Consider the following 26,105-nt stretch of genomic DNA (forward strand, 5'->3'; position numbering starts at 1 on the left):
CCCAGCTGCCTCCCACTCCCGCAGCAGGGGCCGGAGGCGGCGGCTCGCAAGGAGTTAATGTTGTGAGAACCGACACGTTGAGGGGGAGTAGCCAAGACCAAGCAGCAAAAACATCATAGCGCATTCCTGGGTAGTCCTCAGCTGCCAGCATCTGATTAAAACCATATCGCTCGCTGTGAGTGGCTAACTCATCTGAAGGCGATAGTGCAACAGAATATTTAACCAGGCCCGCGGTCCCAGTCAGGCTACTGGCTACGGTGACTGGATCATGCTCGGAGCGGCACGGATCTAACCCGTAAGGAGCTTTGTGAGCTGGGCTCGGCTCTAGCACAGCCCGGGGAGGCAGAGGGAGGGGAAGAGGGGGGGTGATGAGAGGGAGAAGGAGCTGTCATCAGGGAAAGAGGGGGCACAGCTTTTCCCAGGAGGACGTGACAGCTGGTGGCTGTGGTAGGGCGGGGATGATACCCTGAGGGATGGGCGCTAACATGGATGAGGCGCTGGAGGGGCTGCGTGCGGCCGGGCCGGGGCTCGGCTCATCCCCGCTCGCTGTCCGCATCCCGCATCTCCCGCAGGAAGAGGCGCCGAAGGACTCCGCTGCCGGAGAGGCGGCGGCGATGGGGCTACCCCTCCCGGCCCCACGGAGGGTCCCGGGCTGCGCGGGAACGTGTCCCGGCCGAGGCGGGGTGGAAACCGCACGTATCGTGCTCCCGGCTCCGGCAGGACTGGCGGCTGGGGGGAGGCAGGAGCGCAAAGCAAAATAAACGTGCAGTTTCGGTTTTGTGTGTAGAGAAGGAGGAGGATTCAAATCATTAAATATAGTAAAAATTAAATGTATAAACACTAAATTTCACATAAATACCTTTTATGAAAGAATCTCTCTAGCAGCAGAGATTAGCACAGGATGCTGTGAAGATAGAGTTAGGTTTTGTTTTGGTTTTGGATGGAGTATCTTTGCTGCGCACCCTCTGTCTGCTGATGAATTTCAGGATGCTACTTCTGCCTATGGTAAATGGGTATAGCTATAGATGTCATGGATTATCTAGAATGAATCTTCTACCTGGACTGAGAAACTGACTTCTCAGGTGGTGTGTCATGAAGTTAATCGTATGGTGGCACTTAAGTTGGTGTAGTGTCTGTGCACTGGCTGATGGGATTAATGCAGGTGTTGCCAATATAGCTCATCTTCAGCTGGGTGTCCCTGTAGCAGAGCTTTTACCCCTCAGAAAAGTTGAGTCTGATTACCTGAACACTTAGTAGGAAAGCATGCAAATTCACTGGTAAAGTAGGATTAACTTGATTTTTTTTTTCTTCTTTTGGGAATGGGAAATTGTTTAAATCTTCTCTTAATGAAGCTAGTTTGCCTTAAAAGGCTATATTTTTGCTTCAGAAGTCTTCTAAAAGGCTGCCCAAAATGAACCAAATCTGAGAGCATGCAGGTTTAGATTTACCCACTGTATGCTAAAGAATGGGCATAAGTATGCTTGGGGATGGCAACGCCTGTGTAAGTTGACAAAATAGAGATGCAGATTCAATTACAGAAAATTAATTATGAAGCTGTGTATTCCAGTTGGCTGTGAAGTCTTGCAAGGCGATGTTAAATTGAAAATATGTCATTGTGTCTGGTAGTGACCTGCTCTGCAGTTATAATGCTAGTGATAGTCCTGTGACTTATGGTATTTCTCATCTCTTGTGCTCTTACATTAAACAAAGCTGTTGGATGAGCGCTAGGGGTTGTGCTCAGAACTATTGGTTGGAAGGATGGGCCAAATGCCAAAAATCTGGCATCAGTTTCTTTTTGTGAAGGTAGAGATGACTGTCCAATCTAACATAGGCTTTCTGCTACATTGCTAAGAATTTCCATCAAACTGCAGTACACAATCCACTTGTTCTGAGTAGAGTATTGCTCATCAAAGTACCTGCATAACCTGCATAACACTGCAGACCAGTAGCTGCTATGGATATACTTTTATAATTCTTAAGGCCTTTATTTCACAAGCAGATATGAAAAGAAACAGTCTAAGCATAATATATGCAAAGGGTAGCTTTTTGTCTCTGCAGGAAAGCAAATAAATGCAATTAGTGTCAAGGAAGGATGACTCAAGGGCTAATGCTTAAAGAATTAAAGGATGTTTAGAATAAAAACTATAGCTTGAGATATGAAGTAATGAAAGTGCACAATATATTGTGGTCATTGAGTGTTGTTGCCAAACACATAGATTTTTCTCTCCCGTTGATGCTTTCCTTTCCTGGTAAACTTTATACTGCTAGGATATTTGTGTGACCTGCTAGATTAACCCAGTCCTTGAGAATGCCTGTGGACTTTATACAGCAAGGCTAGCAATATTCTGAGTACTACAGAAGCACGAATTTGCTTGTACAATGAGGCAATAAATTCCACATCCAGAGAAAGCTTCTTCTAGAAACAGTGCTGATGGTGCAGATCCTGCTTACTGGATAGACTCTGACAAAATAAATTAAGAGGTAGCATGGATGTAAATTGTAATCTGCAAGGATTTTGGAGAAAAATCTTAGATCTTGCATGTAGACTAATGAATGGTTAGTAGAATCATGATGCTGCCACAGGAGGTGGATGGGGGAGATGCTAAGAGGTCTTAGTGAGCTTCTGCTCTGAAACACAACCAGACGTAAGCTACTACTCCACAGCCTCAGCATGGACTCCACAGAACCAGAATTTGAGGTTGTGTTAGGAAGATCAAATAGGATAAGGTATCTAAGTATCGTAAGTGACAAGACAAACTGACTTTAGAAACCTTATTTTGAGCATTTGGGTTCAAGGGTCTCAGGGCTATAAAGAAGCTGGATGAAGCACAGTGGAAGGTCTAGTCAATAAACAAGAGGTACCAGTTTCAACAGGATTACCTTGTTTACACAAGCTGGGCAGCTGAGTGCTGAACAAAGCATCTTCTCCCAACTAGCGCTTCTCAGCCCTGATTGATGGAGACATAGACCATTCTAGCCCCCCTCACCTGAAAGACTTTGTCTTGCATATGCTCTGGAGTCCTTGAGGATGAAGTGTCTCAGCTGAAATGCCTTGCAGATCTTTAATCCCAAATACCTGCAGGAATTTTTAATTAGTTTTGAAAGTTTTTAATACAGCTTCATAGCTGGTGTATGTACACTTAAATCTCAAAGTTCAGACATTACAGGGCCAGTTAAGGACAGATTACTGGCCTTAACGCTGAATTTCCTGCTGCTCTGTCAGTTCATGTTGCATCCTGAAGCAATAAAATGAGAGGTGAAATACTTGATGAGGATTATCTCTTCAACAGAGCAAGTAAGCCTATGGGTGAAACTTTCTTCCTGGGAAGGGACAAGAGTACTTGGGAGCTCTAAGGATGCAGTGCTAGTGTTGTAACTTGTGTTTCTACCTTATAGATCTCTTCTGTGTTTTCTCAGAACATGGTTGTTTGTGCTTTGGGGGAAGGCATGAAGGTCACTCTATGAGTAAGGACTAATTTTCTAGTAGCTTGAATCATAGATCTGTCTGCAAACAACATCTAGCCTGGTTGATGGAAGGCAAACTCTTGATCTGACACTTGTTCTTCCATGTTTCTCATGAATGGGGCATTCCTATAACATGCTTTCAAGATCATCATAGAGATGTGAAATTAGAGAAATCCTGGTCAGGATTACTTTATAGTCTGGTTTTAGGAGCAGTAATGTCACTTCTAATAAAGTACTTCTTCTAACATCTATTGTAAGTATGTGTAACTACAATTACCAATAGGGAAACTTACTGCAGAACAGTCATCTGTGAAACTTTAGTAGCTGTTTGGTAGGACATCTACTGAAGAATCTGCAGTGGAGCTCTGAAAATCCTCAGTAATCCTTTCTAATGTCTGATATAGATCTTTCTGTACCACCCTTTTAGATTGGAGTCCTGATTAGTTATTCATTGCCTTTCTTTCTGCATATACAAAGGAGAGCTGATGGCCTTTGTAATGACTAACCTTGAAGGCAAGAGTAACCCTTATACTAAGCAGTATGCTTCATAATACCTAACAGGACTGAAACTGCTGTAGAAGAGCCTATTGTCATTAGGTGCAAGTGGAATTTTCATCAGTCTTCTCATAACACATAATGAACATAATTTGCATCTCTCACAAGAGGCAGCATGAAGTGACTCTTGTGACAGTTGCTGTTACTACAATTTATGGAATGAGAGGTACACTCTCTGGGGGCTAGGTGGAGTGTTTTTCAAATATTGCTGAAATGAATATTTAATGATGGGCTTCTTATAGGATAATCAGGCTGAGTAGCAAACTGCAGCACTCAGTGGTGTGGCCATGACTACCTAGTTTTAGGTTGCGTGAATACAAGAATAACACAGGAAAATCCTATTTCTCATACAGATACATTTTTGAACAGGTAAGAAAATACAGTTCAGCATAAACTGTGCAGAACATATGTAATCTGTCTCAGTACAGCTTGCACACACCCAAACTGTGAAGGGGGATAACTGTGCCAGCAGTGGACAGTTAACAGCATGCAGCTGAAATAACCTATGATAACAGCTTCAATATGTGTCAAGTTCCTGCTCTGAGAAGGAGGGGTGAAAAGCATGGTTGTTGGCAAGAGTCCTTTACTATACTAACTAACAAGAAGATCAGAAACAGGCCTTCCAGGCAGGAGGGCCTTAGACGTGCAGTTGGAAATGAAGTGTTTGATTTGTTGTCCAGTTCAAACTCAGTTGCATCTGAGTAAACACTAGCTGCCTTGAATAACAACTTCTTTGCTTCCAGGTTGTTTGGTATCTTCAGTGAGTCTCAACAAGGAGTATTGATAGAAGATTGAGCTGTAGGCACTGCAACTACATGGCTTGAGATTCCTCATTCTGTGAGTAGTCAGGTGATGCTTTCTTTAGCCATGGCTAGAACAGACTGATGAGCTCTGGCTCAGGTGCACTGATTTATGAGGCTTCAAAACAGGGAATTGGAGAGAGTAGTATAGAAGAGTGGCCCCTTAGCATATTGCAAAACATTCTGCCTTTCTGTAAGACTTATAGGAAGAAAACTTCTGTGGATAATACCCGTATATAATTTATCAATAAATCTGTGTTACCAAATTAATCACTCTCTATCAAGAAAAGGCATACTGGGATACCTGTCAATTTCTTTCTAAAGGAAGGATCTGGAGCTGAGATGCTGTTATTGCTCATACTAAAAGTGAAGGGGGTCCTTAATCCAAAAAATTAATAGGTTGAAATGCTAGATAGTGAACAGAGACTGGAAAGGTTGGTATCAAGACTCATTGCAAGATGCTGTCTTATTCCTGGAACAACTCATAATTTGAGATGGTCTAGCTAGATGACTAGACGCTACCTTTGGACGCTGAACTTTCTGGCTGAAAAATAACTCAGATTATGACAGTGCTAGTTCCCTTCATCTTGACATCAAGTCTTCAGGGAACCAGGTAGCACTAGCTCATTAAATGCTTTTCACTTGCTAATTTATATTGTTCTAAATTTTTCATCAGCTACAGCTTATTTAAACTGGTCAATACTTCCCCTGAGCCTCCTGTTTTAATATTCCTGCAACAGTTGTATTTACTCCCATGACAAGTGGAAATAAAATCCAAAATAGAGCTACTGTGTTAGCTGGGTTGAGAATTGATTATCTTATCAAAAATCATGTGCTTAAAAGCACAGTAGAATGACAGAAAGTACCAGTCCAGTTGCACCACTTGAACTGAGCAACCTGTTCAGTTCCAGCTGCTAACTTAGTGATATTCTCTTGGCTGTGATTCAAGTGTGCAGAAAACACTTCCGGGAACTAAGTTTAAATCTCTGCATTCTTGCTAAAAACCAAAGAGCTCAGAATAGACTTATGCAGTGATGTGATGAGAACAGACTGTTCTGTTCAACTGATGAAACAGCAGTTGGCAAGTTGGCTGAATGGTAAAATGTCTGTGTAGCTTCACAGACATGATCCTGCACCAGCGATGGTACATCTGTAGCTGACATGACTAATTAGTGTACTAAAGTCTTTATCAGCTTTGCACTTGGTAATAGGAAAGGGAGCAGAATGAAAGAGGTATTCCCTAATGTGTCCAAGATCATACTTCTGTCTTACCAAGCAGATGATGCCACCCTTCCCTGTTTCTCATTACTGGTTGTATGTGATGAAGATGGATGGACTATGTTCTGTATCCTGCAATATGTAACAACTGTTGTAGCTTATTTCAAACAGGTATTCCTGTTGACAGAGGAAGTCCTTAGCAAAAGTCTGCCTTTACACCTCAGCAAAGTGTCAGTGCACTCTTTTAGGTAAGAAGACAGGGCATAAAGCAAGTTGCACAAAAGATGTTCCCTAAAATAATAAAATCCTGTTATTCTACTATACTTGTCCAGCAGGTGAGTGCCTGACTTAACTGATATCAAGCAAATGATCTCAGCCATAAATCATGTTTCTACCTACCTACAGCCTAAATAGGATAGTTAAACAGGCTCTTTGAACTGAGTGATGGGTGCATTGCTAATCTAGACCTTACTGAATTGTGGGAACGACAGATAGCTTTGCTTGCCAGGCAGTGTAGTTCAATATCCTTTTCATTATCTCTCTTACAAGACTAACCACAGGAGCTTGGGTTAGCCTCTGCAGTGTAAGAACCTGTATTCAGTCACCTTTCTGGCAAGTGATGCTGCTCTTGCATTCCAGACATGAAAAAAACTGGAGGGAAACAGTTCCCAAGCTGTCTGTGAACTTACTTCTACCACTAGCCTTCAAGAAGGTACTTGTTATGTGTAAGTGTGAACATGTCAGATATAACCTACCTGTAGATAAGCCTGTTACTTCTCCTGTATATTAGTTGTTGGATGTGCTGGTTCCTAAGAGAAAAATTTGATTGTTGTAGTAGAGAAAACAGAGTAATGGTAGTGCTTGCATCAGAACAAACATCTGGAATTTTCCATCGAAATCACTATAATCTCTTGTCACATTACAGAACACTTATTTAACTTGAACTCTTTAGACACTGTCAGATACTAGAGCAATGGGTGTTCTAGTAATGAAACAAAACATTTAAGATTATATTTTGACTCCTCAGGATGAATGACCCTGTTTAGAAAGCAAAAGCCAGATTAGCACATTAATGTTTTTGATTTAATAATGCACGCCTAGTGCTTCTCAAGGCTAGTTGGGGTACTATCATTGCAGCAGGAACTAGGCAGAAAATATAGCAGTTGGGAAGTTGTTAGACGCAAATGTCAGTCACTCATACTGGAGCTCTACATAAATACACTATTATACTTCTAACATGGGTAGAACTCTGCCAGTCAAAATGGTCCATTATTAGTAAATTATCTGGCTTTACATCTTTGACTCTTGCTAGTCATTTTATGTACTTCTGTGTAGCATTTAGTCTGTTTTCTTAGCCTGAAAACTAAAGTTTTGAATTTGCTCAAGTGGAAAGCTTGTCTATAAGCCTTCTGAAAATGGGTTTACTGAAATGAGTTTACTGTTTATTGAAAACAGATAGAGATATTTCTAAGAATACCTTGTGCAGGTCCTGATACAACCTTCTAACAAGAAGAACTTAACTAACCCTCCAAGAGTGCGTGGGGGAGGGAACAACCTGCCTCAGAATCATGTTCAGCACTTGAACTATTACTGTGCTTCCTCCTAATACGTTGTTCTAACAGGCTGTATCGCACTTGGCAGTAAAAGCTTTTCTTGTCCTCTCCTGGCCTTGCAGATTCTGATTTGAGGTTAATATTTACATGCAATAACTCTTTAAGCTGAATCAAGTACTTGCAGGGACAAAGAAGGAGCACAAGCTGTGAAAAGGACAAAGTATTACACTTCTGAGCAGATGTTTAGCTTATCTGGCTCTGACTTTTTAGGTGTCCCTAACCTCTTCTCAGATAATCTCTCATCAACATTGAGACATTTGTCTTTGTCTGCTGAGGGGAAAAAATCCTGTCTGTTGAGGTTACTGTTCAGTCCTTACTCCCATGAGAGACTACAGCCATAATTAAGATTCTCAATTCCCTTGTGCACAGGACAAAAACATAATCATTAAGGGTATCCACTGTGTTGCCACCCCTTGCTCAAATAGAGGATATCGGTAAAAGCATCACTAAGGGAAACTAAATGTTGCTCAACAAAATTGTTTGGCATGTTCTTCCAAATCTTGCTAAGAAACAGGTATTTCAAGGATGACTTGTCATTTCTTACAGCTCTCCCTGTAGAGAGTTCAGAGAAAACACCAAAAGCACAGTATGCCAAAAGTCATAAGACCGGGCTTTCCTAAGGTAGACGTGTGGAAATGAAGTACAGTGCTTGAATTGAGAGTAGCCTGACTTGAGGCAGTATGTAACAGTCATGCTTCAAGCACTGTGTGTTAAGGGCCTGACATGGTCTTTCCCTAAGGAGGGATCCTCTCATACTTCAAAGGAGCATCCCTGTAGGAAAGGAGGAAGATTCTACTAGTGGTCTCTTAATAAGACTTTTCTGGAGTAAACTGAAAAGTGGGTGAGAAAAATGCGTATGGTGCGTACCTACTGATACAGCTGTGAGTTTGGGGCACTTCTCCCAAGGTGTAAATCTGTAGTCTTTAGGCTTTTGAAACAGTGCATTTAGCATAGTAGTTAAAATTGGTCATACAGTTGCATAGTGAGTAATTAAGGTGTGATAGCAATGGACTCATCTACGTGGAGCAGATTCAAACTTCTTTAATTCAACAGGGCTGATATAGTTGCTGTGGAAATGATCTTGTTCTTTACTGTGGCAATATGTCCGAAGGCATGACTGCCCTTGGATCCTTGCATAAAAGCACATGCATCTCTAATTCTGTTATATTTGCCAGCTGACTCTTTTGAGATGAACTCAAAATTGAAGTGTAATAGAATAATGCTTTCCACGTGCAGCCGGAATAAGGAAATACTAAGAAACTGAGTACTTTGAAAGGAAGTCTCTAAGCAATAGCAAGATCTACAAACAGAAGATTTTAACTTCATTTTAGTTACTTGCATGTAGAGCACACCAGAACTTTCTGTTAAGACAAACTGAAGTGTTCTTCAGATCTTGGTAAGCTTTGGTTTAGGTCTGAAGCACAGAAACCATATTTAGTTGTGATTGAGACTCCTTTATGGTCAGCAGACTAGAATACTGCTAGCTTAAGCTATGTAATGTTGCCCTCCCTATTCCAGTGAAATTTTAAGGTAAAGCCTGAGGCAGTTTTGTGCTAGTCTTGTGGCTTAACTCCCATGTCACGAAGTAGGTATTTAAAATATGACCAGATATTAAGATCAGTTTTGTCTATCCTTGCATTCTTTATTTTCACTAATTCTTTTGCTCCTGAGATGATTCTCAGAGACATTGAGCTCTCCAGAGGTACAACAAATAACTGTCATGTACTGTGAACTCTCACCAGGGGAGATGAGCTGTGCCAGATCTCAAATATGAAAGTTTGTCCTGTAAACTGGTCAGAAGGCTCTCACTAATCTAAAATTGAATTTTTAACACTGAAAATGACCTTCGTAGTAAGACGAGGTATTTGCAAGGGTTCAGCCAGACTCGTGTGTAATCCTACCTGTCTTCTTCCATCTTAGGGTATTTTGCTGTGTGGTTCTAAGTGGTCTGGCTTCCCTAGGAAGGAGGTAGATGACAATGATGACTAGAGATGCCTAGAGCTTAAAGATGGCAGCTGCCCACCTTACAGGTGCCAAAGTAAGGTCTTGCTTGTGCATATTTGCTCCTTCCTAGGTTATTTACTTGTTAATACCTCTTAACTTTGCTTCAACATGAGATACTGTAGTTGTGTAACACCAGAGCTGGGTGTAGCTCTACTTAATTAAATTGAGGAAGCAGGATCACTGGCAGTCAGGACTCATTGCCTCAAGATTGTTGTTTCTTCTTTTCCAGCATAGAGGTGGGCAAAATATCCTAAAGCTATAACTCAGCTTCTTGACAGCAAGTCCTGGTTCTGTCTCTTCTGGGCCCTTTCCTTCTATTCTCCAAACAGTAACTTTCCAAATGGTGGTGGTTAGTTAACTATTGATCCAACCTTAACACTCTCTCCTTTATCTCTATTTCTGAAGGACTTGATAAATCTAGGGAGAGGCTCCCTATGCTTATGTCTAAAGGCCATCTCCACCCAAAACTATACTATCAGGCAAGCTAGTCTAGTTTTAGAGTAGGCTTCATTTTACCTGATTAAAATGCAGTTTTTCAGTAGGTACAATCCATTTTAGCACTGTTGCAAGTATCCTGCAAAATCCCTGTTGGCTTTATTAAGCCCCTTGATCCTTTGTCAGAATGGGCACACAAGCCACTCTTTCAGTGATAACATTTCTTAAATAACCATGGCTTGCTATATAAACTCTTCCTCTGACACTTATTACTCAGAACCGCTTGAAACTTTCACAACAACACCTTTGTTCCCTTGCATCAAATGTACCCTAGCTGTGGCCAGATAAGTTGCTTACAGAGAAGAACAGGTATAGCTGACAGATCTTGGCCATATGAGTGCTTTTATCTCTGTTGATTTACTTGAGCAATGCTAAATGCAATTCACAAACTATCTGTTAAGCAGCTAGGTCTAATTTTGCTTATATTAACAGCCTAAAGGCCTCTCTCCTGGTTAAATGAAAATGGAGGCTTTCAGAGTGAAATTCTCTCTTTAACATATTGGAATCTGTGTACTTCCTAGTTTAGGAATCAGTTAAGCATTGATATCCATTACTCAGTTAGTGGCAAGCTGGGTGAGTCAGTCTGTAGCTATTGACTTAGTAGTGAATTGAGGAAGAGTGGAAGGCAGGAGTGAGAACAAAACTCTGAAAGTGAATTTCAAGTAATGCATAAAGCACCAGCTGTAACTAAGGCAAATGAGAAATAGGCTGTTGAGAATAACAAACTTCTAATGCAAGATGATATACAATGCTCCAGCACTTGTATCTGCAAACACAGTGTGTCTCAAATGCTGGAGAAAAGCGGTGGCTTGATCTGTGGCTCCTTGCCCGGATATAAGGGGAATTAGAGGGTAGCCCAACTACTTAATCAAATAAAAAATTTCTTGACTTCATTCATTACCCTGAAAGTCAAGAGACTAACTGAAGCTATTGCAATATCCCAGACAGAAGATTGATAGCATGGTTTCTGTAGCAGATCTGAATGTCTAGTTCTTTCTCGATGGTATAGATGATCTTCATAACTCTACAAAGCCACTCTGGATAGTAAGTCAAAGCCAATCTGCTTGGTAAGTGTGAATCAATGCTTCAGCTGTGTAGGAACAAAACATGGTGACGGCAGATTATTTTCTAAATTTGTGTCTCAGAGGCAAAAGGGTCGCATGGCATGGAGTAGAGTTCTAAACATCCATAGTTTCTTGTCGACTTGCATGATTTTTTGAAAACCTGAAGGTTACTTGATTACTGTTAAGACAAGTGTGGGGGGATGGTGGTTTGCGGTTTTGTTGTGTTTTTCCTGGAACAGTCTGTCTACAACCTAAGGAAATTATTTGATTTTACCTGTTGGGTGGTATAACCTCAGACTTCTGCTAGTTATAGAAAAATGAATAATATCTGCTTGCTTCTTTTGGGTGTTTTGGTGTCATCTTCATGGGTGTTTGGAACAGATCCTAGCAAATGTTTCTTGCTTTCTCAAATATCCTGCTTCAGAGATGTAGCTGAAGAAGAATAGAGCAGTGCTGAAGAAGAATAGAGCAAAATATCTGAGACTCTATAAATAGCTTTAAAGGGTAAAAAAGCTAAACGTTGACAGATTAAGCAGGTAGATGCAAATACAGCCTGAATACAGCCTGTTGATGTAGGTCTGTGTGATCCACTGTCTAGGTATTACTGAGTTGAGGGTTCATCACCTAATGGCCATAACTTCGTGATCTCTGTAGCCTGCCATGTCAAGGCTTCCTATATGATCACCATAATGCTTTCAGGCCTTAGCAAACAAATTAAGCTAGACTAATAGGTCTAATAAGAATATTTATTCTTCAAGGTAAAATATAATGTTTGCCTATTAATAGTTATTTGCATTTTTTAAAACTACAGAAGACATAACTGGCCACCATTTCATCATGTCTACCGAAGCTGAAACAACTACCACCGCCACCACCACCAGCCAGCCTGAACAACAGGCTCCACCAAAAGCACAATCTTCAAAGAAGGAAAAAAAGAAAGGTAAGTAATGCTTACCTCTTGAAAATCTCCTCTATTTAGTGTCCTTAATCTTTTACACTTGCCTAAACCAAGATCACTCTATCACTATAGCTAAATTCACTCTGAGGTTTCAAGCTGACTAGAAGAGTGAGTAAATAAGCTAGTATAATGAACCTAACCAGAAGGTAGGCTTTTAGTTTTAAAAGTTTTTTTCTAACCTTAAGTTCTAAAGCTCTCAGTTCCATTTGTTAAATGAGTCATTTGCTGAGCCTGGGAAATTAGCAAAAGCCCAGAGTCACGAAAGCCTCCTGGGGAGGTGGCCAGACCCTAGACCATCAAGGTAGTCATCAGTCTGAACCTGAACTTGACTCTTCCACTCCCTCCAGAGAGAGGAGTTTGTGCTGGACACAGATTCTAGTCCAGAGAAGCTAGAAAACTCATTCCATGAAAATTGTTGTAGATCAGATAATATATTTTTGATAGATTAGATCGTGTAAAGATAATTACCTCCCATAAAAATACATACCTAGGTTCACACTTAAAGTATATTGGGCATACAGAGAAGAAAAGCAAGCAGTTCCTACTAGCAGGAACAGCAGAAATAACAAATTAGCTAAAATCCCAAGTGATTAGATTGACAGGAGTATCAGGACTTGTTGGAGACAAATGATGGTGCTGATAGAAAGTTCTAGTGTGGGAACTAGGAGATTGTTCTTGCACACCAAGGAGAAGTCTGCCTACACCAGAACAAGGAGATAACACCTGAAGGCCTTCTTGAACATCCTGTATGGTCATGGGAAGAACCACTTCTGCTTGTTGTTCTTCCTTAACACCTGTATCTACTTGGCTGTTGCCTACAAATATTTTAGTCTTTTAAACGATGAACAGTTGTTCTGAACCTCCCAGATATTAAGCACTGGGGTCTTTGAACTGAGCCATATTCTGCAAGAGCGCTGTGACCTTAAAGGAATAACCATCTTGCAGTGCACACAGGACTGAAAGAGGTAAGGATTGTTAGTCAGCTCTGCTCAAGAGAATGTTTTACCATGTACTCATATGGTATATATTTTTTAAAGATCTCAAATCCACAACATAGACATATCTCTTAACAAAGATAAAAAACAACTTTAAAACAAACAAACAGACCCACTAGACCTCTTCTCTGTCTCCAGGGCCAGAAAAGACAGATGAATCTCTCTTGGCTAGATTCAAAGGTGATGGTGTAAGATACAAAGCTAAACTGATTGGCATTGATGATGTCCCAGAGGCAAGAGGAGACAAAATGAGTCAGGATTCAATGATGAAACTGAAGGTAAGGGCTTGAGCTGTCATGTAAGGAACCTGCTCCAGTTAGCTTTCAAAAGGCTAAGGTCACTTTGGCACAGTTTCAAACACAGTTTAATGGTAACATAGTAATAACAGCACCATCCTAGATGGATGTTATTTCTAAAGCTGTAATCCCTGTCTCAAAGGACAATGTTTCTCCAATAGCTTGGGAACACTCCTTTGGGTCTGTAGGCATCCAATGTGAATGCTAGTAGCATGGATTTGATCACAAATGGTGAGCTTGGGTTTTGGATGGGGAGAAGGGGAATGCTGTGCAATTTAACACTGACCTCAAAGCACAAATTGACATTCTGTGTCAATGGTGACACCAAGAGATACAGATAAACCAAAAAATAAATGAAACCCTACAGCAACAAAGACTATTACTTCTAGAGTATGGAACACTCACATACCTTCAAAGCAGGCCAGAAAAGCAGGTAAAGATGCTGCCACTGCAGCAGTTTTGTGAACTAAAATAAGTTTTAAAGCTCTAAAATGCTTATAAAGGAGACTAGTTCTGAGTATCACTTCAAACCTATGCAGGCATATGTTGCATGAGGAATGCTGCTCTAACTCTACAGTTGCATGGGAATAACTGGATTAGCACTAATAAGGTCACAGCCATAGGCCCATGAGGAATACAAGGGAACAAATTAAAGCTCCATCTACAGAAGTCTCATCGATATTTTGATACTCATCCTCTTTAGGGAATGGCAGTGGCAGCCCGTTCCCAGGGTCAACACAAACAGAAGATCTGGGTAAACATCTCCCTCTCTGGTATCAAGATAATAGATGAGAAAACTGGGGTAAGATATAACACATTTTCTTAATGTGATTCTTAAAACAAGTGAGATACTTGGAAGTTAGACCAGTCTGAACTAAATTCCTTAGTGACACTGTGCCCCACTTCCACATATAAAAATTGGCTTGTGAAGTGGGTTGTGATGCTAAAACCTCCTGCCAGAAAGAAAGCTACATCCTATTGTGGTTAGTTAAAGGGTGGGAAATCTGAGACTTGAACTGTAGCCTTTTGACAGTCTCTATCATTTTAACTACAGAGAATAGCAGCTGTTTTATCTCCTGCAATTTAAACCAATAGTTATTTTTTTCCCAATTCTAGGTTATAGAGCACGAGCATCCAGTAAACAAAATCTCCTTTATTGCTCGGGATGTAACAGACAATCGTGCCTTTGGTTATATATGTGGGGGAGAAGGCCAGCACCAATTTTTTGCCATAAAAACAGCACAACAGGTATGGATCAGACACCCTCTTCCATTTGCTATGAAAAATGGTATTGTGTAAACATTTAATATGTGATAAGGGCATAGTGTTTTGCTGGTAATCCTACAAAATTCCTATGGGGAATACCAGCACAGATGGGGAGGAGGACCATAGGAATTGATTGTATCATCACCGGCTTCTGTCTTGTACAGCTTCTTTTTAGTCCAAAATAAAAACGTTCAAGTAGTCTTGATTACCCTGACTAACAATGCTTAATATGTCCATGTACCATGCAAGTCATTAGTGAGATGAACAGAGCCATTATCATGGGCATCTCTCAGTGAGAATGCTAATTCTTGAGTAAAAGAGCCAGAGCTTCAATCAGAATTAACAGGAATATAGAACTGCACTAGTCTAGCTCTTGTAGTGCTTTGTCTTGTGCAGAGAAATCACTTACTCAATTGCAAGAGTGATTCTGCGGCCAGTGAATGGCAGGCCTGGTCCTCCTAGAGTTGCATCTGTGAGGGATTCAGATCCTTCTGTGATAGGTTCCTCCCATGCAAAATTCCTGTGTGCAAGGTTTCTCTTGAAAGAAGAGTAGGAGATTCTGTACATAAAGAGTAGTGCAGACAAGCTACTTAAATACTCCTGAGAATCATGTAATATCATAAACAACCTGAAGTTAGGCATCTATTGTTTATTAGCTTGTCATTATATTGTTTTTATAACAGTCACTATAATGATGAATCAAGACTTCAAAGCTAGAAATTTCTTTTACGCATCCCTGCCTGCCCTCCTGGAGAACCTGTTGGCAGCCTCAGACCCACTACAGGTGGGACTGAGTGGCTCCTTGTTGTAGCATGTTACTATTTCATTAGCAAATATAGAAGACCCTCTCCTAAGCCTGTTTCGTTAGTTTATAAATGTTCCGTGTTGTACTGGTTTCACTGGAATTGTAGATTAAGTACAAAAGCCTTTTGTATGTACTCTGTAGTCTGTTCCCTCATTTCACCATGGCATGCTGCTTGCCAGCCTCTAAGCTCAGCCAACCTGTAGACAGCTCTCAACTTGCTTCTAGTTGTTTTCGACACAAACTTTTCTAGCTGAGAAGTAAGGACTTCTGGAGCCCTAGTCTGCTGCAGCTGTACTCTTTGTTAAAGCTGATAACTTTTTAGATGGCTCTTCCTGCAGTTGCATGTCTAAAACCCTTGATTTAGGAGAGGATGATGTGCAGATGTAAACAGTGAGATCTGTTCAGTGGATTCTCTGCTTGAGCCAGTGGTAGTGGCTGAAGAGGGGGACCTGTCCTACTGTAGGTGTTGACACAGCTGCTGCATGCCTAAAGCAAAAGTTCCAAAGCAGTACAGTTGAACCTGCCACTCTCTCAGCAACAACATTCTTATTAATGGATGTGCAGGAAAATCCATGCTTTCTAACTCACATTAAACTGTCATCATGACACAGATCCCATTTAAAGCTGGTCTCGGCTTCACACATTTGAGGTGACAATAATCTTGCCTTATGCTGGCCTTGCTCATTTGCTATTTGTGTGCTTTTTAAAATAAATGTAGTGTTATCTGTAGAAGCTTTCTCTAGATTCAGTGCTAGAGTTTGTAAAAAAGAGACAAATGCAAAATGTTTTTCCTCTCAGGAGACTGCCAGAAGACTTGGATAAATTTTTGCATTTCTAGGACTTGCCATGAACTTTTGAAGTATTGCACTCCAAGCTTTTTAGCAAAAACAAAGCAGGCTTAGCACAAATACAGCCACTTTTCTTGTGGAGTTAACAACTGTTCTAAACTGATTGTACTCCATTTCCGTTAGATTCTGCATAAGCTCTCTTGTATAAAGACTAAAGAGGCCTTTAAACTCTTGTTTTTCCTGTTGTCTCAACATAACTCTTGCATCATTTAGGACAGTTTGGCTTGCAGCACAGATTTCTTCAGTAGAAGTACAGGGAAAAGTAGTACATGACCTAAAATCTACATTTTTTTCAGGCTGAGCCTCTAGTTGTTGATCTTAAGGATCTCTTCCAACTAATATATAATATGAAGAAGAAAGAAGAAGAAGAGAATAAAAAGGTGAGCAAAAATATAGCACTGGCATTACTCTGAATAGAAATAAAACTTTCTTCAATTTTTCTGAGTTTTGGGCTCTTCTAAGATTTGACACTGAGGTCTGTCTAAACCCAGGAATACTTGAATTTATTCGTTGCTAGTTGTGCCAGCAGTCTGATTACCTGGGTTTGGTAACCTCCTCCAAAGTGAGAGACTTTTGATATTCTACATGATATCTTGGTACTAAAAGCCTTCTTTTTTTCTTTAGAGTGAAGAAGCAAGTAAGACTGAGGTAAGTCACTCCAACTCAGCCTCTCTTGATTAGGTATGCTGCTGCACCACAACTAGCTTTGACTTTCTTTACACTATCAGCATTACAGAGGCAATATCAGATGCCTAATTACATTGAAATGGGACTAAAAGGGTTGTATGGAACTGAGTAGTCATCTCCTTCATGCTTCCTCTTTCCATCACTTGCTCTTTAAAACCTGCAAGTCCTTTGCTTGGGGCTAGTTTTGATATTCTAGTTATTGCTGACACGTATATCCCTCTATTACAGAACGGTGGCGAAGCTGATCAAGCTGAAAAAATGAAACTGGTAGGTCAAATTATATGCTGATGCCATTAAGGAGTTCTTTACTGGCTGTCTCCATATTGCATGGGAAATGCAGTATTTTTGGATGCAGTTACAGTAAATATGCATAATGTTTGATTCTTGCGCTTGTAAGAGCTCTAACAGATACCAATTCTTTCAATATTTCTGGCCTCAGGTAGTTGACCAGATGGACTTGTTCGGGGATATGTCAACACCTCCTGATATGAGCAGTCCCACAGTAAGTAGAGTCTAGATTTACTGTCTTGGCTTTTGCTTTGAAAGCAAACTTAGTCCTAGTAATAGGTAATGTTTACTGCGACATCTCTCTAATGATCATTAGTGTATTAGGGGGTAGGGCTATAGAAGTACTCACTTACTAACTAGAGTAACTAGCATTATTCTTGTAGGTCTAGCTCAGAATTTGGCCTAATTGCACAAAAGTGTGCATAAACCTTGTCATACCACAGTATGGCCCAAAAATCCTATCACTTTCAATCCTGCACTGTAAGCCACCATCAGCCATGACACAATTGGTGCTGTCAAACCAGCTATAGAGACCAAGTCTTACCCTTCTATTACGTGCTTGGTGGAGAATTAACATATTTCACTGGCAAGTAGCTCTACAATCTTATTCTGAAATTGGGACTGCAACCTGAAGTCACACTAAGACTGTGTGATTTGACAACTCATCAACACTAAGAACTAGAATTCAAACAGGGGTTCTTGACTCAAGTGAAAGCCTAGGCATAATTAGTGCTTAATGACACTACATTCACTAGACTGAAGAACAAGTATCTGATATTTAACTATGGGATCTGTAAAAAGGTGCTTTCAGTACTGAGTTTCAGAAAGCAAGTAGCTGTGATTTGAGTACAGACAGCAGCGCCTGCCTGTGTGACTTTGAATATTTACTAGTATAATGTATTAGATGCTAGAATGTCTTCTTTTGCAGCTATTTTCCTTGAGCTTTTGCACCGTGCAGCAAATCCTACATAAAACTAACCTTATTTTTCTCTCTGAACAAATAGGAAGCTAAAGAGATTCTGTTAGTGGATCTTAATTCTGAAATTGAGACCAAACAAACTTTTGCAAAAGAGGATCTCTTCTCGAATGGCATCACAGCCTCTCTTCCACAACCAAAGGCACAGCCACCCTTCTTGCCTGAGAATTCTTTCTCTGCCAATCTCAGCTTCTTTCCCACACCTAATCCAGACCCTTTCAGTGATGATCCTTTCACACAGCCAGACCAATCTGCACCGCCTTCGTTTGATTCTCTAATACCTGATCAGAAGAAGGAAAGTCTGAGTCCCTTGACATCAGTGGGTATTGGTGCTTCGAATGGTAATGCTGACTACTTTGGTAAACAGTTTGACCAGATTTCTAATAGAACTGGCAAACAAGAAGCACTAACAAGCCAGTGGCCACTTGAGAATAAGTCTGCAGCAAGAACTCCAGATGAGGTACCAGACAGAGAACCAGATTTTAAGAAAGTCCCATCAAACCAGTTTGTGAACTGTCCTTCTGAAAGATTATCTCTGCAGAATGGAGTAAAGCTGGATTCTGAAAACAATATCCATTTCATGACACATGAGTCTATAACAATTAGCCCACCACCACAGAGTACCAAACCAGGAAGAGGAAGGAGATCTGTCAAGGTGAACAATGTTCAAGTAATTTATGGTGATATGCATAAATATGGAGAAGAATTCTTTCTTCATACTGTGTAACTGGCTAAATAGCTTCACAGCACATCTGTTTCTCTTCTGCCTGCCACTCTTACTCAAACCTCTCTGCAGCCATAGTACCTTTTAATATTCATGAATGCTTCATAGTACCTATGGTCACTAAATTCTATACTTTCTTCCTTAATGCTGCCATACTTCCATAAAGGTCTGGTAAGTATGCTGTTAAGCATATTGACACTTAATATAATACCTGAACCCTTTATGACAGCAGCATGCCCATTAACCTATGGTTTCATAACAGTGAGCTACTAGTATCAACTTACAGATCAATATACTTTCTGAGTATTTGCGTCTTGAGGGCAATCTCAATGACCTGTCCAATTAGACACAGGGTAGCTCTGGGTCAGCTTTGTTTGTCTTGTACTAAAATGATGCAAAACTCAGTTGCTGGCCTTGCCACAATTGTAGGGGTCACTGCAGACTGAGCAATAGTGTTTAAAGGGGTGGGGTGCAGAGGGGAGCTTATTATGATAGCAAATAATTCAGTCATTTCAAGTCCTAATCTTCTGCTGTGACTTGTGACTACTATATATTATACCTAATTAATGCCATGTATCTCCATAGGCATGAACAAAATAGTGATGTTTGAAACTCCTATACTTGGTGTCTAAATGATACATCAAAGCTCCCTGCTCTGCTTTAGATGAAATAAAAGCTTGTAGCTCTGGGCTAGGAAGCCTTGATCGTGCTACATATGTTCTGCCGTGGCATCTCACAAAAACTTTTTTTCTTCCTAGACTGCACCGAATGACTTATTCAACCCAGACTTCTTTCTGCCAACTACAGAGACGCTTGGCTTGAGCTCAATGCTGCAAACAGGACCTGCACTAACTAGTCCACTGGACTTCTTCACAGCACATTCATTGACTTGTCTAGGTTAGTTTACAAAGTGAAGGTCTTGCTTCAGTCTGAGCTATCTGTTAACATCAAAAGAGGGGTTCTAGTTTTTACTTTATTTCTTGTATAGAGCTGTATCCTCTAATCCTTTAATCTGGCCTAAACTATTTAATTCTGTGAGTAGAGGCCTAAACTCTGAATTCTTAACTGGATTGGGGGTTTTTGCTTTAGTTCTGATGGTAATTTGCTGCTTCAGGTACCCAAGGCTCAACTGAGCCAAGCAAAACTTGTAAGGCCAGGGTAATATTGCTGTAGAGCCTTAATAATCATTTACACAGAAGCAAATGCACCTGTCACTTCTGTGCTAGTACTAAGTATGTTTCTCCTTCTGTTATGTCAACCTCAATTTTGTTCTTCCAGCATTGAAATGCAGCAAAGTAAAAATTAACCCTCTTCTCCCACCCCTACTTATCCCCAAACGGTTTGATTTGTAAGTGTAAACCAAGAGATTTTTGCAAACAGTACATGAAAATGTTTTGCTGGTACCCTCTGTGGAATTCACACTCTGCTTGTGGTCTTCAGATGATTGAATTTTTGTGTAACAACAATCTCCCCCCAGGTGGCTTGCCAGTAAATTCATCAGCATGGACTACACAGACACCTTCCTTCACTCAGACTACATCATCAGTTTTTCCTGGGTCTATGATAAGTGCTCAGTCTACAGGATTTACTCAACCACTTGCCTTCGGTACTCAAGCAGTCTCAGGCTGGAACCAATCTGCATCTTTTGGTCCAGCAGCCACTCAATCTTCTGGTCTCTGGCCACAGCCAGCACAGGTCCCATCTAGTTCTTGGTCACAGCCATCCAGTGCTGCAAATCCCTTCCAGAGCGGTATGTTCGCATCTTCAACGCTACCTACTCCATCACCATCTGTACTGCCCCCCCTGTCAACAACAACCAGCCCACCTCAGCCACCACCCAGAACTCCACCAGTGAAGGAGCCATCCAAGAAAGAGAGTGATGCTTTCATTGCTCTGGATCCACTTGGAGATAAAGAGGTGAAGGATATCAAGGAAATGTTCAAAGACTTCCAGCTGACAAAGCCACCTGCAGTACCAGCAAGGAGAGGAGAGCAGCAAAGCCTTTCAGGTGCTTCTGGAGCTTTCAGCAATTACTTTAGTTGTAAAGTAGGTATTCCTCAAGATAGTACAGATCATAATGATATGGAAGCTAGTGAGTTGTCTGCTAAAATGCCTGGTAACATTTTTACTATTTTTTTTCCTTTTCTCCTCTCTTCTCATTGGGTGGCTGCTCATAGAACCAAACATTCGAGTTAATGGTTAGTGAAGCAGAGGGTTGAAGGACTGTCTCTACTAACAAACTGAAGAATTGATCAACTGCACTGGCTAAACACTGTCTCCTAGTGCCTAAACTACTTGACTAGAATGAGGTGCACTTAAGTGTGTACAGTGTTAGAATTTCCATCTAGCCTAAGTTTAGTGAGTGAGAAGCAGGAGTTAAAACTGTGAGGTCACTCAAAGCAAATTCAATATAAGTTTTTTTGTGTTTCTAATTATATGAATTTTGTTGTTGCTATACAAACAGAGCTGAGTACTGGCTAAAGCTGTTAAGTGATTTTAGGAGTATCTCTCTCTTTCTTAGAACCACCAAAGCCTGTTCCTCGGCGAAGTGCGCTGCCGGCTGATGGTCTGTTTGAAAGTCAAGCTAAAAGAGATCTTTTCAGTCCATCATCTGTAAGTAGTAAAAAAAAACCCAGCACCACCACCACAAAAACTCATCCAGAACCTTTCTTCCTCCTTAATTACAGGGGTACCTATATTTGAACACTGGCTTAGTTCTGGCTTTAGCAGCCTTACAACAAAAACATTTTGCATGTTTGAGGCTAATATGTAATCTAATAGGAAGCATTAGTTGCAAGAGGGCTAACAAAGTATTATTCCATTTGGCTTGGCTCAATAACCAGTTCCCCAAGCTGCAAGCACTAGCAGAAAGTTCTTCAGTATTGGGAGCTTCTACAAAAATATATAAAATAACGTAGCCGCAGACATATTCCACTTCAATTGTACTTACCTCTCTTTAGAGTAGACTGAGCAGTGTGGATTGTGCAACTCTCTAGCTGAATGTATGGGAGATTCCATGTTCAGTACTCCTTGGGTGAGGAAGTGACTTCACCACATTATTCCATTTGGGACACAGCACTTGAAGCCCCTGGTGGAAATTCTGAACCAACTCCAGAATACTGACTCTAGACTTCTAGCATTAGAAAGAGATCTCAGTGTGACTCCCCTGTCTCAGCTCTAAAGGACTGTTCAGTAACCACACGTGGCTTTTCTGAAAGATATTTTGCCTTTTACTGGTTAACTGCTAAGACAGCTTAGAGCCCTCTTCTCTTGTTAAAGCAGTACAGTTAATGTGCATTTAACAGAGACTCTAAGGTATTCTTTCCAGGTGTTTGTAACATGAACTATCTGATAAACCATGCATAGTAATGTGGTGAAACCTGGAAATCCACTAACAGCTTATTTCTCTTTCCTTAAAAGGAATCTCAGAAACTACATTCTGATCCTTTTGGTGATAATTTTGGCAACCCGTTTGCATAGATTAGGTAAGTCTTCCACTAATAAAACAACTTACATCATTCTCTGAAATTGATTGAGGAAATTTTTGGTAAAGAGCTGGCTAAAACTACAGTACTTTAACACTAATGGTCTCCAAAGTATGACAAACGGTCCCTAAAAGAATAAGTCTGCTAGAGTGCCTCTACTCAGACTTGTACATAGCTGCATTTTGTCTAAGGCTAGACAGCTTTGCTTTCTTAGAAATAAGGACTTTTTTCTTCCACAGACTTAAATCTCAATGCCACAGTAGATCTAGATTTCCTTTCCTTGAGGAAAGTTAATGAGTAAATATGTGCTGTAGATCTCAAAGGGGCTGACTTACTATTTTCAGATATCTGTAGGAGCATGTTAGCATACATGTTAGCGTTGCCCTATACATCTTTCTGAAGTTCAGTCACCTAAATAATTGCAGGTTTGGACTCTGGGTGAATCAGAGTAAAATTAGAATAAGGCTGTTATAGGCTTACTCTGATTTTAATCAAAAGCTGTTAGAAGAGCTTTTGTTACTAGAAACTAACATAATTCTAGCTTTTACACCATTGGCTAGAGAACATGAACTGTTGATCCAGCAAATCTATTACTCTTCCATATGCTGTCTTCCCCTGAAATACTGTCTAGCTTTTGACAAAAGACAAATGTTGGTATTTATTGCTTTAGTTTTGTTCTCAGTGGCTCTAAGCCAGTTTAAAGAATAAGGCTATAGCTTACAGCCATCCTAACACTAATTCCTTTCCATCATGCTAGGTGTAACCAGAAAAGGACAAATGGAATAACTGGACCTCTTCTCAACATGATTTTTCTACATGTTTCACTTTGCTGTTTGTCACTCTTGCTGCTGTTCCATGATGTCTGCAATCTAAAGCGTATCCAGGGGGATTAAAGCATGAACACTCAAAGAGCATGCTGTGAAGATGATAATTCAGGGCAAAGCAAATGGGGATATTGACTCACGCTGGAAACCCAAATTCATATTGGTGGATGTTAACTTTACTTTAATTCTTTACAATCTTCTATAGAAGAGTTTAACAGCACTAAGTCGTGTCTTGTAAATATGATCATCATTTTTCTTTTATGTAGCACTTACTGTCCCAAAATATAGGAACTTAATGTACCTGGGGAAGAGGTGTTACCTTCAGCTAAGTGAGTTGAATTAGTAGCTAAAACTCCACACCTTAAACAGCTAGGTCTGTTGCCTGTTATCACAACAGCATCCAGCTGTAAAGTTGAGTGGATGCTACTCAGTTCTAATTGGTGACTGGGCACATTGCTTGGTCTCTGAGCCACAAAAATTTAACTCTATGTAGAGGAAAAGAGTCTAATACTAGTCTATTTCACTAAAAGTAAAATTATCATTCTGCCATAAATGTTTAATAAAGGGACTGCGGGGTCTGTGACAGCACTGCTGAAGCCCTGAGTACTAGAGGCCTACACTGTAGAGTCAGATAAGCAGAAAAACTTCTTGCAGAACTTTGAGGTAGTTGTGGACACTAACAGTTGTCTTGGTGCTAATATGGCATTTTTCAGGGAGGGAAATCTACTAAGATTACTTTACTATTAAGGTGGCTTGGCAGACAAATGGAACAAGCAGGTAGGCTTCTTGCTTATGTCTCAGTGAATGTTGTTGATGTTGCTCAGTTTGAGTTGTCGCATGGTGTAGTGTAGCATGTTTCCATTATGTTAGAAAGCAAAAAGACAATAATGGCTTCACTCCAGGCCTAGACTCCTTGAGAACAGGTGCACCACCTCTTGCCATTAATGTGAGATAATACTCTTGAAAAACATGTCTTTCCTCAAGAACCTCTTTACTTACAGATTTTTAAATTGGTTAGTTACAACTGACTGTAACAGTTATATTCTTGGCCAGTGGTGATGTGTCAGAGGTATTTCTGTTAATACAAAGTATAAACTTGAAATGTTATTGTTAAATCAAATGCCTAAGCAGTTGCTGAACTGCAGAGCTAAGTCAACTTGAATACAGCCTTAGTACCCAATTCAGCCATTCACTCAACTGGTCTTTTATATAAACCTCTCTTGCACTTTCAGCAAATGGAAAAAAAAGAAAAAAAAAAAAGGCACAAATTTAAGTGTTTGTCTCAAACTGGAAATGTAGAAACTTATGGATGTTACATCATTATATAAAACTGTAGTATCGCAAGTGATGTTACCTAATGACATTAAACAGAAGCAACTCTTCATACCAAATGAACGTGTAGCTATTTATTCTGTCCTCTATAGCTCTATAGCTTGTGGTGTATTTGATGCTGGGAGTTCAGAGCCTGCTAAGAACCGTTCCTCACAGGTTCAATAGCTGTCTGATGGCAGTGTCTTTCTCCAACTTCCTGCATTGGACCTGTTCAACAAATGTCATGCCACATTAAAAAATGAAATCTCCAACTGATTTAGTAAACTGTCACTAGAACCTTGTCCCATTAGCTGCTCAGCCTGAGCAGCCTGCTACTAAAGATGCTTTCTTGCTCCTTTCTTAGGACCATGGAATCTGGGTAATTAAATTGCGTTCAGAAGTTTTATTAATTCAGCCTGTGTTATCCAACTTTGCAGAAGATCTAAACTGATGCTGGGAAAATTTAATTAGAACATGTAACTTTTGTTCAAATTGTATAACTCCTTTAATAGAGATGGTGATAAAAAGATAAATCCACTAGGAAGCCATTGTTTTAGACTAGCTTTCTTATTTTTAATACTATTTGATGGTTAAGGGTTGAAAATAACTCATTGCGAGGGAGTTGGTGTCCAGCTTGAAATACAGGTCTTAAGGGGTTTTACACAGAATCAGATTTTTAATCATTATCATTTTTTTCCTTGACCGCATGGCAACATGTAATTTAGTTATATTAGAAATAAAAAGACAATTGGCTGTCTTAGTGTCAGTGTGAAGGAGTATGTTTACAAGCAGTGGAGTTAAAATTCTAAATCAATGTTTGCTGGTCAAGGAAAAGTTTACAGTCCTACTATGCTGGAATTTTGAAATGGCTGCCAGGATGATCAGTTAGAGCTTGTTAGCAGGACCTCTTACAAGCTGACCAAAGATGCTTGCTGGTCTGCTAGCTTACTTTGAATAGCTTTTTACTCTGAATCTCTGTCTTAAAGAACCGCTAACTGTGATAGCAGGTATGATGAAACAATACAGTATTACAAGTTTCTGTGTCTTGCATTCTTGCCTAACAAATGAGTTAAGTGCAACTGGACTCATCGGGCTGGACTGGAGCTGCAGCAGATTAAAGTTCCTTTAAATGAAATTGTCCCAAATCAAGGCTTGAATAGGGAAAAAATTGCCCTGCCCTATCTCACACACTCCCTCCTCCCTGCCACAAAAAGCAGAGAACAGAAAATATTAAAAGTACACTTTTTTTTTTAATTACCCATGATAATTTGGAATATCCTTATACTGGATGATTGTTTTAAGCTTGCATCCAGATACTCAATTCTTAACAGCTAAACAGCAAGTTATTTATGACTGACTTGTGTCTTGTGACTGTGTCCAACACATGATGCCTTAAATCTGGATTACAACAAAGTACTCAAAAGGAGT

The 26,105-nt window shown here is 40.3% G+C and overlaps 1 protein-coding gene across 3 annotated transcripts; it reads left to right on the forward strand.

Annotated features, from left to right (window-relative positions):
• Positions 1–50: 50 nt before the first annotated feature.
• Positions 51–25,437, forward strand: DAB2 (DAB adaptor protein 2). Of its 3 annotated transcripts, none has more exons than XM_064642462.1 (15): positions 51–295; positions 12,026–12,154; positions 13,306–13,445; positions 14,167–14,265; positions 14,580–14,711; positions 16,679–16,762; positions 17,007–17,030; positions 17,298–17,336; positions 17,509–17,571; positions 18,362–18,988; positions 19,816–19,954; positions 20,535–21,103; positions 21,579–21,670; positions 22,478–22,542; positions 23,300–25,437. In XM_064642462.1, exons 2-15 carry the CDS (start codon positions 12,052–12,054, stop codon positions 23,326–23,328), a joined length of 2,205 nt encoding a protein of 734 aa, XP_064498532.1. In that variant the 5' UTR covers positions 51–295; positions 12,026–12,051; the 3' UTR covers positions 23,329–25,437. The 3 variants fall into 3 exon arrangements, with proteins under 3 accessions (XP_064498532.1, XP_064498533.1, XP_064498534.1); XM_064642463.1 differs by having other exon boundaries at positions 62–295; positions 20,535–21,065; XM_064642464.1 differs by lacking the exon at positions 18,362–18,988 and having other exon boundaries at positions 73–295; positions 20,535–21,065.
• The last annotated feature ends 668 nt before the right edge of the window (positions 25,438–26,105 follow it).

Source organism: Pseudopipra pipra, chromosome Z (assembly GCF_036250125.1).
Source record: "Pseudopipra pipra isolate bDixPip1 chromosome Z, bDixPip1.hap1, whole genome shotgun sequence".
In the NCBI taxonomy this organism is placed as follows: domain Eukaryota; kingdom Metazoa; phylum Chordata; class Aves; order Passeriformes; family Pipridae; genus Pseudopipra; species Pseudopipra pipra.

Coding starts and splice junctions, on each gene's coding strand:
- DAB2 (XM_064642462.1), top strand. CDS start 12,052: ATGTCTACCGAAGCTGAAACAACTACCACCGCCACCACCACCAGCCAG. Junction 12,155..13,305: donor AAAGAAGGAAAAAAAGAAAG/GTAAGTAATGCT, acceptor CTCTGTCTCCAG/GGCCAGAAAAGACAGATGAA. Junction 17,337..17,508: donor AAGCTGAAAAAATGAAACTG/GTAGGTCAAATT, acceptor TTCTGGCCTCAG/GTAGTTGACCAGATGGACTT.